The 12,846-nt window shown below is 44.3% G+C and overlaps 1 protein-coding gene across 2 annotated transcripts in view; it reads left to right on the top strand.

The window, feature by feature from the left end:
- Positions 1-12,846, top strand: part of GFRA1 (GDNF family receptor alpha 1) — a 276,871-nt gene that overhangs the window by 79,474 nt on the left and 184,551 nt on the right. The window contains exon 4 of one of the 2 annotated variants that reach the window (XM_006831381.1): positions 5,776-5,790. The exons of the other annotated variant lie outside the window; for it this stretch is intronic. Coding sequence (XP_006831444.1) covers positions 5,776-5,790 — 15 coding nt within the window. The remainder of the gene's footprint in view (positions 1-5,775; positions 5,791-12,846) is intronic. 2 annotated transcript variants of the gene reach the window in all.

Here is a 12,846-nt window from a genome sequence, read left to right as displayed (position 1 = left end):
GGCACCTGACAACAACAACAAATGCTACCAGAGCTCCTTCATAGCACTGTCATATTTGGGAGAGTAGGCACCAAACCTGTCCTCTTAGGGAAGCCCATTTGCCATTTTGGGACCTGGATTTTGCATTCTGAAGCAGAAAGCACCAGAGGGGAGGCATTGGCGGCCCCCACTTTTCAGCACAAAAAAGAATCACTTCATTCACAGAGATTGGGGAAGTACATAGACTGGATCTCACTCTTCAGAGCCCCAGACAGAGCTCGTCGATCATGAAATTGACTTTGGTTAATGGTGAATCTCTGTAAGGAACCAGCTGCTCCCTAGTCTCCTCCAGTGGCCCCTGGGTAGTCGGGTCCCAGTTAAATTTGCGGTGCTTTCCTGTAAAAGCACTCGTACTTGAAAGAGAATTTTCTTTCTGTAGCTCAAACCACAGGAGGACTAGCAAGACAGCTGTCTCCCCAGGTGAGACTTCTTAAATGGGAGTTAAGTGCATGCATTTTCAAGAAACTAAACTCCCCTCATCTATAATTTAACCTAGAAAAGAGAGCAAAATTGAGAGAGTAGAGTGATTACACTGTTTGAGAACTAGTAACTTTACCTCCCCCAGCCTTCTCGATTCATGCACACTTCCACTGTTGGGCATGTCTTTAATGCTGTGGGAAGCAGGCTAAGTGTGATCTTGTAATAATAGTGAGGGTTTCTCTAACCATAGTTATGGACTGCAGATTGAAATAGTAAATTATTCTGAGTAGACGGAATGGGCAATAAGACTGCCATCCAGTCCTCCTCATAAAACAAAGCAATAGATAAATAAAGGAGCTCCAACTCACTTAACCTGCGTGGCTCTGCGCGCTGCTAATTATTAACCCAGACGCACAAGAGGGGCTCACCCAGAGTGGAGTTAAATCATTTTTAATGGAGGTAAACACTAGCCATGTGGATGAGTAGAGCTCAAGAAACTTTTTAATCAGCAACGTTTAAGAATCACCTCGCCTAATTGCCATAACTTATTAATACTAATAAATAACTGAGTCCACTTTTATGGCACTGGTCTCTGGAGGAATCTGGGGCGTGAGCCTCCCAGTATCTGAGGTGCATGGGGGAGGACAAGAACCTTCACTGCTGATTCTTAACCGAAGAAACCAGACATTGTGGTTCACAAAGGCAAATCTGAGTTCCTTCTTTTTTTATTTTCTTCTTCCCATATCTGAATCCCCAATTTATACATGCCCTTTCATCTATCTATAGGACCAGAATGGCTCCAGGGGCTGGGGGTGGTGGCTACATAACAGGCGCTCTCTTTGTTCACTTGAATGATGGGGTTGAGGGTTTCTCCCTTGGGAAGTGAGTATGAGCAGAGGTTTGTCTGAAAGAGTTCATTTCCTCTGCACAAAAGTCCCTGGTGTCTTCTGGGCTTAACCTCATTGTGGTTAGGGCTGGTGTTGGTTAGATGACCCTGATCCCAAATTTGTACTTCAGTGATTTCTGATTCCTATGAGAACGGAAAAGATGGTGCCGGGCCTTATTATTATTATTTGAAAGCATAATTCCTGACAGCAGATGATTGGAAATTGTTGGCATCAATTATATAATTTCACCTTCACAACATCAGCGCCTAGGAACCTCAGTGACTCCGTGGTTAAAGGCCTTGACTGTTAACCTTAGGGATGATGGTTTCAACCCACCAGCTGCTCCATGGAAAAAAGGTGTGGCAGTCTGCTTCCTTAAAGAGATACAGTCTTAAAAACCCTAGGCGACAGTTCTACTCTGTCAGAATCAACTCAAAGGCCGTGTTTTGTTTTGTGTTTAACACCATGATTATGGGTGTTAGAATATACACAAGTCATGGACAAGGATATTCAAACTCAAGGTGAAAATAACTGTCCCCCCAAAATGATTTATGCTTGGTTAGTCAGATAGGAAAATATAATACTCATAACTGAGGCCCTTTGAGTCTTTATAAATGATCACTGTGGTGGCTCCAAAGGCTAAGCACTGGATTTCAAAGGATAAGGTCAGCAGTTCGAGCTCACCAGCTGTTTCGAGGGAGAAAGATGAGACTTTCTGTTTCCACTAAGATTTAAAGTCTTGGAAACCCTGTATGGGGTCATTATGAGTCAGAACCAAATGGACAACACTTAACAACAACAGCCCTTCGTTCAAAGGGTCAGAGTGGAGGGAGGGTGCGTGGCATTAGGAGTATTTCTATGGTTAATATCCTCAGAAGCCCAGTTTTTGTTGCAGGTAAAATGTATCAAGCTCAGAAACCGCATTTTTCTCACTTTTATTTCTATCTCTGGCCATGAATCATTGGAGACTGAGTCTTGAAGGCTGTTTCAGTCTGGAAAAGTGGTATTTTAAAGAACTTACCCAAGCCATTATTATACAGAGCAAAGAGCTAAATGATGCTAAAGATGGAATGGTTTCTGCCAGAGACCACAAAGGACATAAACTTAGAGTGTAAATTACAAGATAGCGCATGTGCAAAATTGTTGCAATGTTAATATATGTGTGTTTATTAAAATTTACATTTGAATAAAAGGTGCAAAATGTAATTGAAGCTGGAAAAGGTTTTTTTTTTTAATTTTTAATACTAACATGGCTTATAGGAAACTTCGGAGAGATGTTTGGAAGAGAAGACAAGTGTACTTGATACAGATGTGTCTGTTAAAGGATGAACTAAACAATGACATCTAAGGGATTAAGGCCACTCAACCCCGGGCCCAAATTTCCTTCCTCCCTGCCCACTGATACTGTCCAGTGATCCAAATCAGGGCTGAATTTTGAAGGAAGTTCTCTCTGTCAAAGGCCATCGACAGGAGGCTGAGGATTCTGGACGGATGTCCAGACGGGATCCGTGTTTGAAAGGCTAATCTTATTTCACTGATGTTTTCAAGGGTGGAAATTTTTGTCTGTATTCATTAGAGGAGAATGATAAATCTCTAATTTGTACTTTGCTAATAATAGGAATGAGCTTTTGTGCTTCATTAAGGTTAAATGAATCTCATGTCGTCCTAGCTCAGCCTTTAACTCTATGTGTGACCTTGAGAAACATTCTGGAATTTGCTGGGGCTCAGTTTCCTCCTCTGTAAAATGAAGGGGTTGAGCCAGATGAATGATAAGGCAGTGGAACCCACTCTCCCTGCTCCTGTGGGGGAGCACCCTGTGCCAGCCTGTAAGACCCACAAAGGTGACGAAGACACATCGTTCTTATCCTGAAGAGCCCAGGGTCTGCATAAATAACGAATTAGAATCTGAGCTCTAATTGCACATGTTACTGTAGGAGCACTGAAGTGGAAAGTGAGCTTTCTCTCAGCGGGGACAGGGTCTGCAAAGATGCCACTGTGGCAGTGACATGTGAAACCTGAGCAGGTTGGCTCTGACAGGTGTGTACTGGTATTCATGTCTGTGAGCTGGTATTCATGTGCATGGGAAGTGGCTCAGGCTTCTCATGGTTAGCAGTATTCCACACACTGCTTTACTCATGACAAACTAATGAGGTTAGAGAACAGCATAGAACAGGTGCAAATGGGAACAAGTCAAGATTACCCTATGGTGCATTCACACCAATATGGTCCCTTCCCATCCCACTTGACTTTGTGGAGTGGAGGAGAATGGGTGGTGTTTTAGCTAGCTCCTGGGAACTGCGAGCCTGCCGTCTGTCCATCTTAACGTGAACTTAACGTGAGTGTGCCATTGGGAACGTGTGCATAGTATGTGAACGACACCCCTCACAATGTTCTTTTGAAGGGATTGGTCCCTCCTGATAATATGTCTGAAGTGTGACAGACTAAGTCTGGCCATCCTGGTTTCTAAGGAGCATTCTGCTTGTACTTCTTCCAACACAGATTTGTTTGTTCTTTGGGCAGTCCATGGTACTTGGAATATTTTTCTGTGTGTCTGTGGAATGAAACCTGCTCCCATGGGTGTTGCATTCTGTTCATCCACACCATTAATGAGCCCTTAGCTCTTTGTGGCTTCATATGAGCCATTGCCGAAGCATATATTAGATGTTGATGCGATAAGGCTTTCGTTTTTCAAGATAAAAATAACCTTCAGTTTTAGAATTCACATGATCAATGTAAGGTCATGTGCACTGCTAAAAATGGAAATAACTCAGAAATGCCACCACACTATCAGCCGCCCTTGAGTTGATTGTGACTCATGGCAACCCCATGTGTGTCAGAGTAGAGAGGGCTCTATGGAGTTTTCAGTGGTTGTGAATTTTCGGAAGCGGATTCCCAAGCTTTTCCTCTGAGGTGCCTGTAGGTAGATTTGGACCACCTAGGTTTGGTGGTGTGGGTTAATGCTCTGCACTTCCGTGTTGGTTTGAACTGCAAGGTTGGTGGCTCAAGCTTACCAGCAGTTCCTTGGACACCCTATACAGGGTTGCTATAAGTTGGAACTGACTTAACAGCACTTAACAACAACAACAACAACTTTTTGGTTAATATCCAAGACCGTAACCATTTGCACCTCATGATACTAAAAAACAAAACTATGACCCACAGATTCCATCCCCTGGAGAGAAACAATAGTTCCATGAGTCTCCTCATGGACATATTTCTTCATGCATGTTCATTAATGGGCTCAGGTTGTATGTTTGGTTTTGCCATCTGATCATTTCATTCACATGGAATCAAAGGCTTTAAACAATCATGTAAACGGACTGCACCATAATCCATTGTATGTGATAAATTATTTTTAGTTAGGCATCCTATTGACGCACACTTAGGCATTATCTAGTGTTTTGCCAATATGAATAGTGGCATGATGAACACATTTATAGTCTTCTTTTGTATTTGTATTTATTTCATGACATTGAAGTGTTAGAAGGGATATTACTGGATCAAACAAATCACATTTAACATTTCTCTACTCCTGGTGTGGGCATTGTAGGATAAGCTTTGGACTTACCGGTCGGTTTGAACTGCAAGTCCAGTGGTTCAAATGCACCACCCGCTTCTTGGAAAACCCTACACAGGGTTGCTATGAGTTGGAACTGCCTCGATGGCACTTAACAACTAGACAATACCAAACCCATTGATGTCAATACAATTTCAGTTCATATGCCCTCTAAGACAGAGCAGAAGTGTGCTGTGGGGTTTCCACGGCCGTCATCTTTAATCTTTATGAAAACGGATTAATGTGCCTTTCTCTTGCTGAGAGCTGGTGGATTCAACTGTCGACCTTGAGGTTCGAAGTTTAGGGCTGATCCTACAGTGCCACACCAGCAGTTGGTAAGAAGATGGTTTTTGGAATCAGATAGACCTGGATTCAACTCTAGATTCGTCCCTTCCTTCTCTGTGGCTTTGGATGAATTCTTTGCCCTTCTGGGCCCTCAGTTTTCTCCATCCATAAAATGAAGATGATCAATAGGGTCACTGTGAGCAATAATAATGCTAATAAATAGCTGCCATTTTCCGTGTGTATTACGTCCCGGACATTGTTCTAAACCCTTAAAATGCATGACACAATTTATTTAATCTTTTCAGTACCCGTCTGTTTTGTTGCTTCCGGAACTGTAAGTAACAAACACAGTTAGCAAGTGTAGAGCCAGTATTAAACCCAGGAAGTCTGATTCGGGAACCCGAGCCCTTCACCACAGCCTCCCGTTTTAGAGGAAATAATGCCGAAGTGTGTTTAGCAGAGTCAGCAGTGTGCTAACTGTGATTCTCATCCTTGCCACTGTCAGCATCATTATTAATATTTTTCTTCTTTCTCTTTCTCTCCCACCCCTTCCTCCCTCCCGTCCCTGTTGGTCTTTTCTCCTGCCAGATGTTTTTCAGCAAGGTAAGTGTGATGGCAGATTATGGCTTTTTCATTGTCTGTGCTCTTAGGGAACAGGGTGTGTGGGTTTGCAGAGGTCATGGGATTTCATCCCGTGGAGATGTCACATGCCTTTAGGAGCACCCTGAGGACAGTGGCTTGAGGGGCCATCAGCCTCTCTTGGCCTCTGCAGTCCAGCTGTGTCTCTTCCTGTGGATCAGGCATGGGTGTAGTGTGGAGAGCTGGGCCTCTGAGATGGGGTGAGGGAGGTGGGGTCTAGGGTTGGGCCCCTGGAAGGGGCTTGGGAGGCTGATGAAGAGCAGGTATGTGGGAGACAGGCCAGAAAAAAGGCTTCTTGGCAGTGGCTCACCATGTCCCTCCCCAGAGCCATTCCTCAAGCTCCTGTATCAGACCTGGTTGCTGCTCTGGGTGGCTTCCGTGTGACAGCTCATATGCATTGATGTTGTGGGTGTGTGGACAAGAGCCTGGCTTCTTTCCTGCTCTTTCATTGCAGCTGTGCCTCACAACCTCCCAGTGGGACCAGTGATTGAGACAGGGCCAGGTGTGGTGGTTGTGCGGTGTCTTATTGTCCTGTGTCCTCGGAGATGGAAGCGGGAAACCTGAACCCAGACTGTGTCACCTGGCTGTGTTTCAGTCCCCTGCTTAGGATGCACAACCCCTGTGCTCCAACTTGTAAGGTCAGGAAGCAGCATTTCACCTGCCAGACACACATTAAGGGGGCCACCTTTTATCTCGTGTCCCTCACCCTCACAGTTTGAAACGGCTTGAAGAAAGTGGCAGAGCATAACTGTTTGCATGCAGGCTGGGAAAGATGTTTGTAACACCCGTTTGCGTGTCTTTCTTGAATCCTGAGTTGCCTCAGAATAAAAGAGGAGACAGGTTTAAAAATACATCCAGGCCTTCCATAAATAACTCCCAAATAACCTTCCAGACTTGATATTTTCCCAACTGTTATTTCACCGCAAACACGCAGAATGTGATACGGGGCGGTATGTGCCCGCTTTCTATGGAAGACACGCAACTGTGGCTTACAACGAGGGGACTGTTGTATTGTCTTTTCAGAGTCTGGAGTCATAGACCTACTTTTATAAATAATTCATAAATCCCAACAAGCTATAAGTAATAAGTTCCATTTGGCTAGAGACTAAGAGATGAGCAAAATTGAAAAGGTGCCGTGTCTGTTGGTGTAATGAAAGCACAGCTGTCAGGACCCGTTGTAGCCATGAGTGTTCTTCCTTGACAAATTGGAGGTTCAGTGGGACGCTCCCGGAGGAGACGGTGTTTTCTATGAACTAGAAAGCCAGCACCACCCAACGCTGAATTCCATTTCTCTTCTGGAAACAGAACACGTGAGCTTAGGTAGTTTTTCTGCTGGAGCATGCGTGACGACGAGGCTTCTAGAAAAAGGTGGGAGAAGCGGCTGGTATCAGGTGTGGCTTTTCTGGGCACAGTGGTGAGTATTGATGGTTGTTGTCATGGGCTTATCAAAAGGGCTTCTCAGACCACCTCCTTTGTTAATCAGTCATGCCATTTGACAGATGGGATTTGCTTGTCAGTAACAGTGATGCACAGAGCATAAGCTGTAATCATCTACAAATTGCTGGCCATGGAAACCTAATGGCATCTATCGGAGACAGAATTTGCTTGCTACCCTTTATCATGTATGGTGGCTCAATGGATGTTCTCTCCTCTGACATTACTAAGACTTCAAGTGGAGAGAACGGGGCTCGCTTATGTAAATGATTTACATGGACCTGGCCTTACAAGACCATTTCCTGGAGACATAGTTTTTAAACTAATGGTAAAGAACTCAACAGCCCTTGCCCTCCTCCCTGTGTCTTGATTTTGTTTCTGTCCATTCTGCCTATAAAATGAATGCTCAGTGAAATGTACAGCTGGTAGCAGTCACATCAGACCAGCACAGAAGGTTCTATGTCTTGCAGACAAAAATCTAACATGATCTCCACAACCTTTTTGGTGGTTGCAACCCAGCGCCAGAATTATGCCATTAACTGGCAGCGTGGAGGGAGGCATTGTGTTGAAAATAAGCTGCTTATATGACTTCAGGCAAACAGATGCCACCGGGCTGGCCCTGGGAGCACATCCATACAGTGGCGACTCTGAGTGGCATCCAGGCCCTACTTGTTTTGACATGGCTAAAGCATTGTGGGAAATTGAGGAGGTTGTGGGTGAGGAGAGGGAGAATGCTGCTTTGGAAATGTGTTTCCTGCAGAGACTAACTAAGACCCTATCCCCAGAGGAGTCCTGATTTTGGGCTACTGTGCACCATGGCAGGCAGAAGGGGGAGGCAGGCTTGCCGTTGACAACATCAGACATTCTCTGAAGGGAATGCGAGTTATTTTCTCTGGGTCACATTATCCTTTATTTCACTACAGATCAATCTGGTTTCAACCAGTGACAGTACCAGAGCTATTGCTGCGTTTTTCTCTTCGCTATCTGCGGTGTGTGCACGTGGGAGTCAGTTCCTACTCAGCTCCCATGCCTTTCAGATCGCATTTCTGTTCTTTCATCCGTAAATGCCACTTGCAACAGTGTGTCGTCCACTAGGTAGGAGGACAGTCAAGGACTCGTGTGGTCCACAGCTGGGCCTTTTGAAAATGTGAGTTCCAGGAGCCTTAATTGACCCACATTTCCCGTTGTCTACGGAGCCCATGAGATGCTGATGGCTCTCAGAAATTCCAAACTGCTATAGAACCTGCTCTTCACCACATCCAATGCAACGTGTCTAGAATCAGGAGTTTTAGAGCGTTATACCAATCGTTTAATAATGATTTAAGTCAGGACCACACGTGCATGCCTCATTTGAAGTTACTGAAGCACCTTTTGAATGTTTCATCCGTAGGCTGAACCTTGATTCTGAAATTGCACAGAAAACCAAGCCAATGGCTTGGAAATTAGAGCTGTACCCCTCAGCAGGGCATTTTTAAGTGTAAGGGGCACACTGTTGCATTAATTCTCTATGTTATGCTGTGAGCTGAAGTCCCTTAAAGACTTAAGCCCAAAGAGCCAGAGCCTTTCCTTTCCTCCTCCTCACTTCTCACCTGGAGCTGAGATCTTTCTAGTGGGGAGGTCTTATTTGGTCTCCACCTCGAATATCATCCGGTCTTTTATTCTGCCAGGCACCTTCTGGGTCTGAGTGACAGCCAAGGTTTCTCTTCTCATGGAACTTAGCACTTACGTTGGAGAGGCACTGGATGACCCAATATGGAAAGAAAGTAATTGCAGAGAGGGATAAGTGAGACAGAGAAAATAACACAACACAAGGTGATGGGATAGTATCTGGGAAGTCACTTTAAACGGGGTGACCAGGGTAGACAAGGAGGACCAGCCTTGGGGAGGGGAAAATAGAAGGACTTCCAAGGAAAAAATCTTAAGTGAGAACAGCCTAGTGTTCCAGGATAGGAGATTGCTGTGTGACAATGACAAAAAGAAAGGGTGGCAGTCTAGGGTGAAGGCAACGAAGTCGGTGGGGATTTAAGCTGCAGAGTAGCACCATGTCTAACTGCTGGGAAAATGCACAAGAACACACATGAAACGTCAAGACCTGGGCTGAGTGCCAGCAGGGCCTGTGGGAGGGCTGGGATGGGAAGTCAGACCCTGACTACTTCCTTTGGTGACTGTCTGCCCTGGGCAGTGGGAAGGGGTGGGCCCATTCTCAGCCAGCTCATCTCTACTGAGCCTCCCTTTCTGTTGACTTGGCTTGTGGAGATCTGGTGCCCCTGGCAAACTGTGCTCATTAAGACTGACCTCACTACGAGTTCTGCACCAGCCCCATGAATGGTTGCAGATAGGACCTTTGTGCTCTATAGGTTTTTCACTAACTGATCCTTAGAAGTAGGCCAGGACTTTCTTTCTAGTTCTTCTTAGTCTGTAAGCATCACTGAAATCTGTTCTGCATCATAACGACATGTAAGCCTCCACTAATAGATAGGTAGGTAGCTGCATACAAGGTGTGTTATTGTTAAGTGCCCTTTTGGCAGGAGTTGTTGTTGTTGTTAAGTGCGTTGAGTTGATTCAGACTCATAGTAACCCAGTATAGGGTTTCCGAGGAGCAGCTGGTGAGCTTGAAACGCCGACCTTGCAGTTCAAGGGGCTTTGCAGTCTGGTGCATTAACCCACAGCACCACAGAAGGACTCCCTAGAGTCAATATATATATATATGTTGCTGTTGTTGTTAAGTGCTGTAGAGTTGGTTCCAACCCATAGCGACCCTGTATAGGGTTTCTGAGAAGCAGCTGGTGGGTTTGAACCACCAACCTTATGGTTCAAACTGACCTTGTGGTCCATCGCATTATCCTGCGGTGCCACATAGTTTTAAAGAGCAGCTGAGTCTATTGAAGAGGTAAGGTACCAAGTCCAAGGTCTCCTGTCAGAAGCAGTACAAGATGCTGGAGACCACATCTGCTACAGAAAGCCATTTCTCAGCTCTCCAGATGGAAGCCAGGCAGGCACTGGGCTCAGACTTGCCAGATCCTTGGGAGTTTCAAGAGGAGCCAAGAATCTGGCTTTGCATACAAAACTCGTATGCTTTTTAAGCTTTTAAGGAAAATTTTAACCAAGAAATAAAAGCTAATTTTGGCCAGAATGGCCTCTAATCTCAGGAAAGATGGTGGATAATCCTTGTAAGAGCTGAGTTTGCTCCTGGAAGGGTTGTTCCTAGTTTGGGGTCCTTGCGTCAGTTGTTTTCACTTCTGGCCTTAGTTTTCCCATCTGTAAAATGACCATTTAGGCGGAGTCCTGGTGTGGCGCTGTGGGTTAAAGCGCCAGACTGCAAAGCCATTAGAACTGCAAGGTTGGTAGTTCAAGTTCACCAGCTGCTCCTCAGAAACCCTATACAGGGTCTCTATGGGTCGGAATTGACTCAACAGCACTTTAACAACAACTCCTGCCACCTTGCTACATTTTATGTGGATTTGAGTTAATATAGTACAGAACCCCCCAACCACTTGAGATTCCCATGGTTTGGAGGACCTTCATGAAATCAGAGAATTCCTTAGTGGCTGAGAATTAAGACTCAAAAAAGCTGTGGGTTTAAAAGTGCAGCCTCTTCACACAGCCATTTTAAAACATCATGGATTTTCCCACATGGATTAATACTGGAATTCACAATGGATGGCATTGCTTTCATTAATTTGAAGAGGACAATAAATCATAGTTTAGCTTCTGGCAACCAAGCCAAGCCTGTTAATTGTTGGGGTGGGCTAGTAGTGACAAGGGACCGGTGCCATTTATAATGTGTTTGACTTGAACTCTTTTGCATATTTCAAACTTATTGGCCAAACTGCTTGGAGTGGATTGTAGGTTTTACCCAACCACTTCAGAAAACCCATCTATTATAAGGCTTTGACTCCATACCCATGAATTATGGTCCCCCTGATAATGTTTTGCGCTATGAAAAATTGTTTTCATTTGTGAGTGTGGGATTTGAGTGAATAAATTAAATCTGTTATAACCAGGTCTAGGAAAAAGTCCCAAGTTGTTCTATGATGGTTAACTGAGTAATGAGAAAAATGCATTACCATTTTTATGGTGGAAAGTGGTTGGTTCCCCAGTCACACCTCCTATATGCCGATATTTACTGTGGCTGTAAACTTATCTTCCCATGCTGTCCAGAGCCAGTAGAATATTCAGAGTCACGTAGGAAACGCATCCGTCTTTCCAATACGAACTGAACAACATTACCATTTAATTTTGCACAGATTTGCTTTGCGTGTGTGTGATGTAGGAGGGAAACCATAACCATATTTAAATAATCACAATCTCTGAGGCGCTTTATCACATTCAGCGCGGCTGCACAGGACCTTGGATAGATTCTTCTTTGGAGCAGATGCGCTGTGTGCCCACTTCAGTTCCAAGCATGAGTTTCAGGTGGTTTTAGAGCATCTCCTCCTAGTAACTTGTGCTTCCAAATCACCAGGCCAAGAAAAGGGAAATTTTAGATACTTCAGTTGAGATAGTTGCTACTAAAAAGAGCAATTTGTCCCATTTTAAATAATAAACAACAACAACAACAACAAACAAAACAAAACCTTTTGGACTAATAAAGGAATACTGACATGTGTGCAACTGCAACTATCATTTCAGGCATTGGACTAGACACACATTTTTCTTGCTGATTCTTCCCGTCAAATTATGAGAGAGTAATTATAACCACTTTACAGAGGAGAAAACTGAGGTATAGAGTGGAATTATCTAGTTATAATTACATAAACAGTGATAGAGTCAAGATTTTAAAAAGTTAATTGTTGGCATTGTTAAGTTCCTTTGAGTTGGTTCTGCCTCGTAGCGACCTCTTATGCATAACAGAATGAAATACTGCCTGGTCCTGTGCCAACCTCATAATCAGTGCTACACTCGAGCCCATTGCTATGCCATGGTGCCAATCCATCTTATTGGAGGTCTCCCTCTTTTTACGTAACCGTCTACTTTACCAGGAGTTCTGGTGGGCGCTGTGGGTGAATGTACTGAACTGCAAAGCTGTTTGAAATACAAGGTTGGCGGTTCAATCTCACCAGCTGCTCCTCGGAAACCCTATACAGGGTCTCTATGGGTAGGAACCGACTCGACGGCACTTAACAACAATAACAGCTACTTTACCAAGCATGATGTCCTCCAGGGACTTACCCCTCCTGATAACATGTCCAAAGTATGAGAGACGAAGTCTGGCCATGTTTGCTTCTGAGGAGCATTCTGGGTGTACTTATTCCAACAGAGATTTGTTTGTTCTTTTGGAAGTTCGTGGTTCTTTTAATGTTCTTCTCCAACACCATAAATCAAATGCATCAATTCTTTTACAGTCTTCCTTATTCATTGTCCAACTTTCACATGCAAATGAGGCTAATAAAAATATGATGGCTTGGGTCAGGTGCTCCTTAGTCCTTAAATTGATGTCTTTACTCTTGAACACTTTGTAAGAGATCTTGTGCAGAAGATTTGCCTAGTTTGATTTCATGACTGCTGCTTCCATGAGTTTTGACGGTTGATTGGAGCAAAATGAAGTCTTTGACAACTTCAATGTTTTCTCCATTTATCATGATG

The sequence above is a fragment of the Chrysochloris asiatica genome, unplaced genomic scaffold, assembly GCF_000296735.1.
Source record: "Chrysochloris asiatica unplaced genomic scaffold, ChrAsi1.0 scaffold00003, whole genome shotgun sequence".
In the NCBI taxonomy this organism is placed as follows: domain Eukaryota; kingdom Metazoa; phylum Chordata; class Mammalia; order Afrosoricida; family Chrysochloridae; genus Chrysochloris; species Chrysochloris asiatica.
Note: the sequence above shows the minus strand (reverse complement) of the source record. Positions and strands in the feature narration are given on the sequence as shown.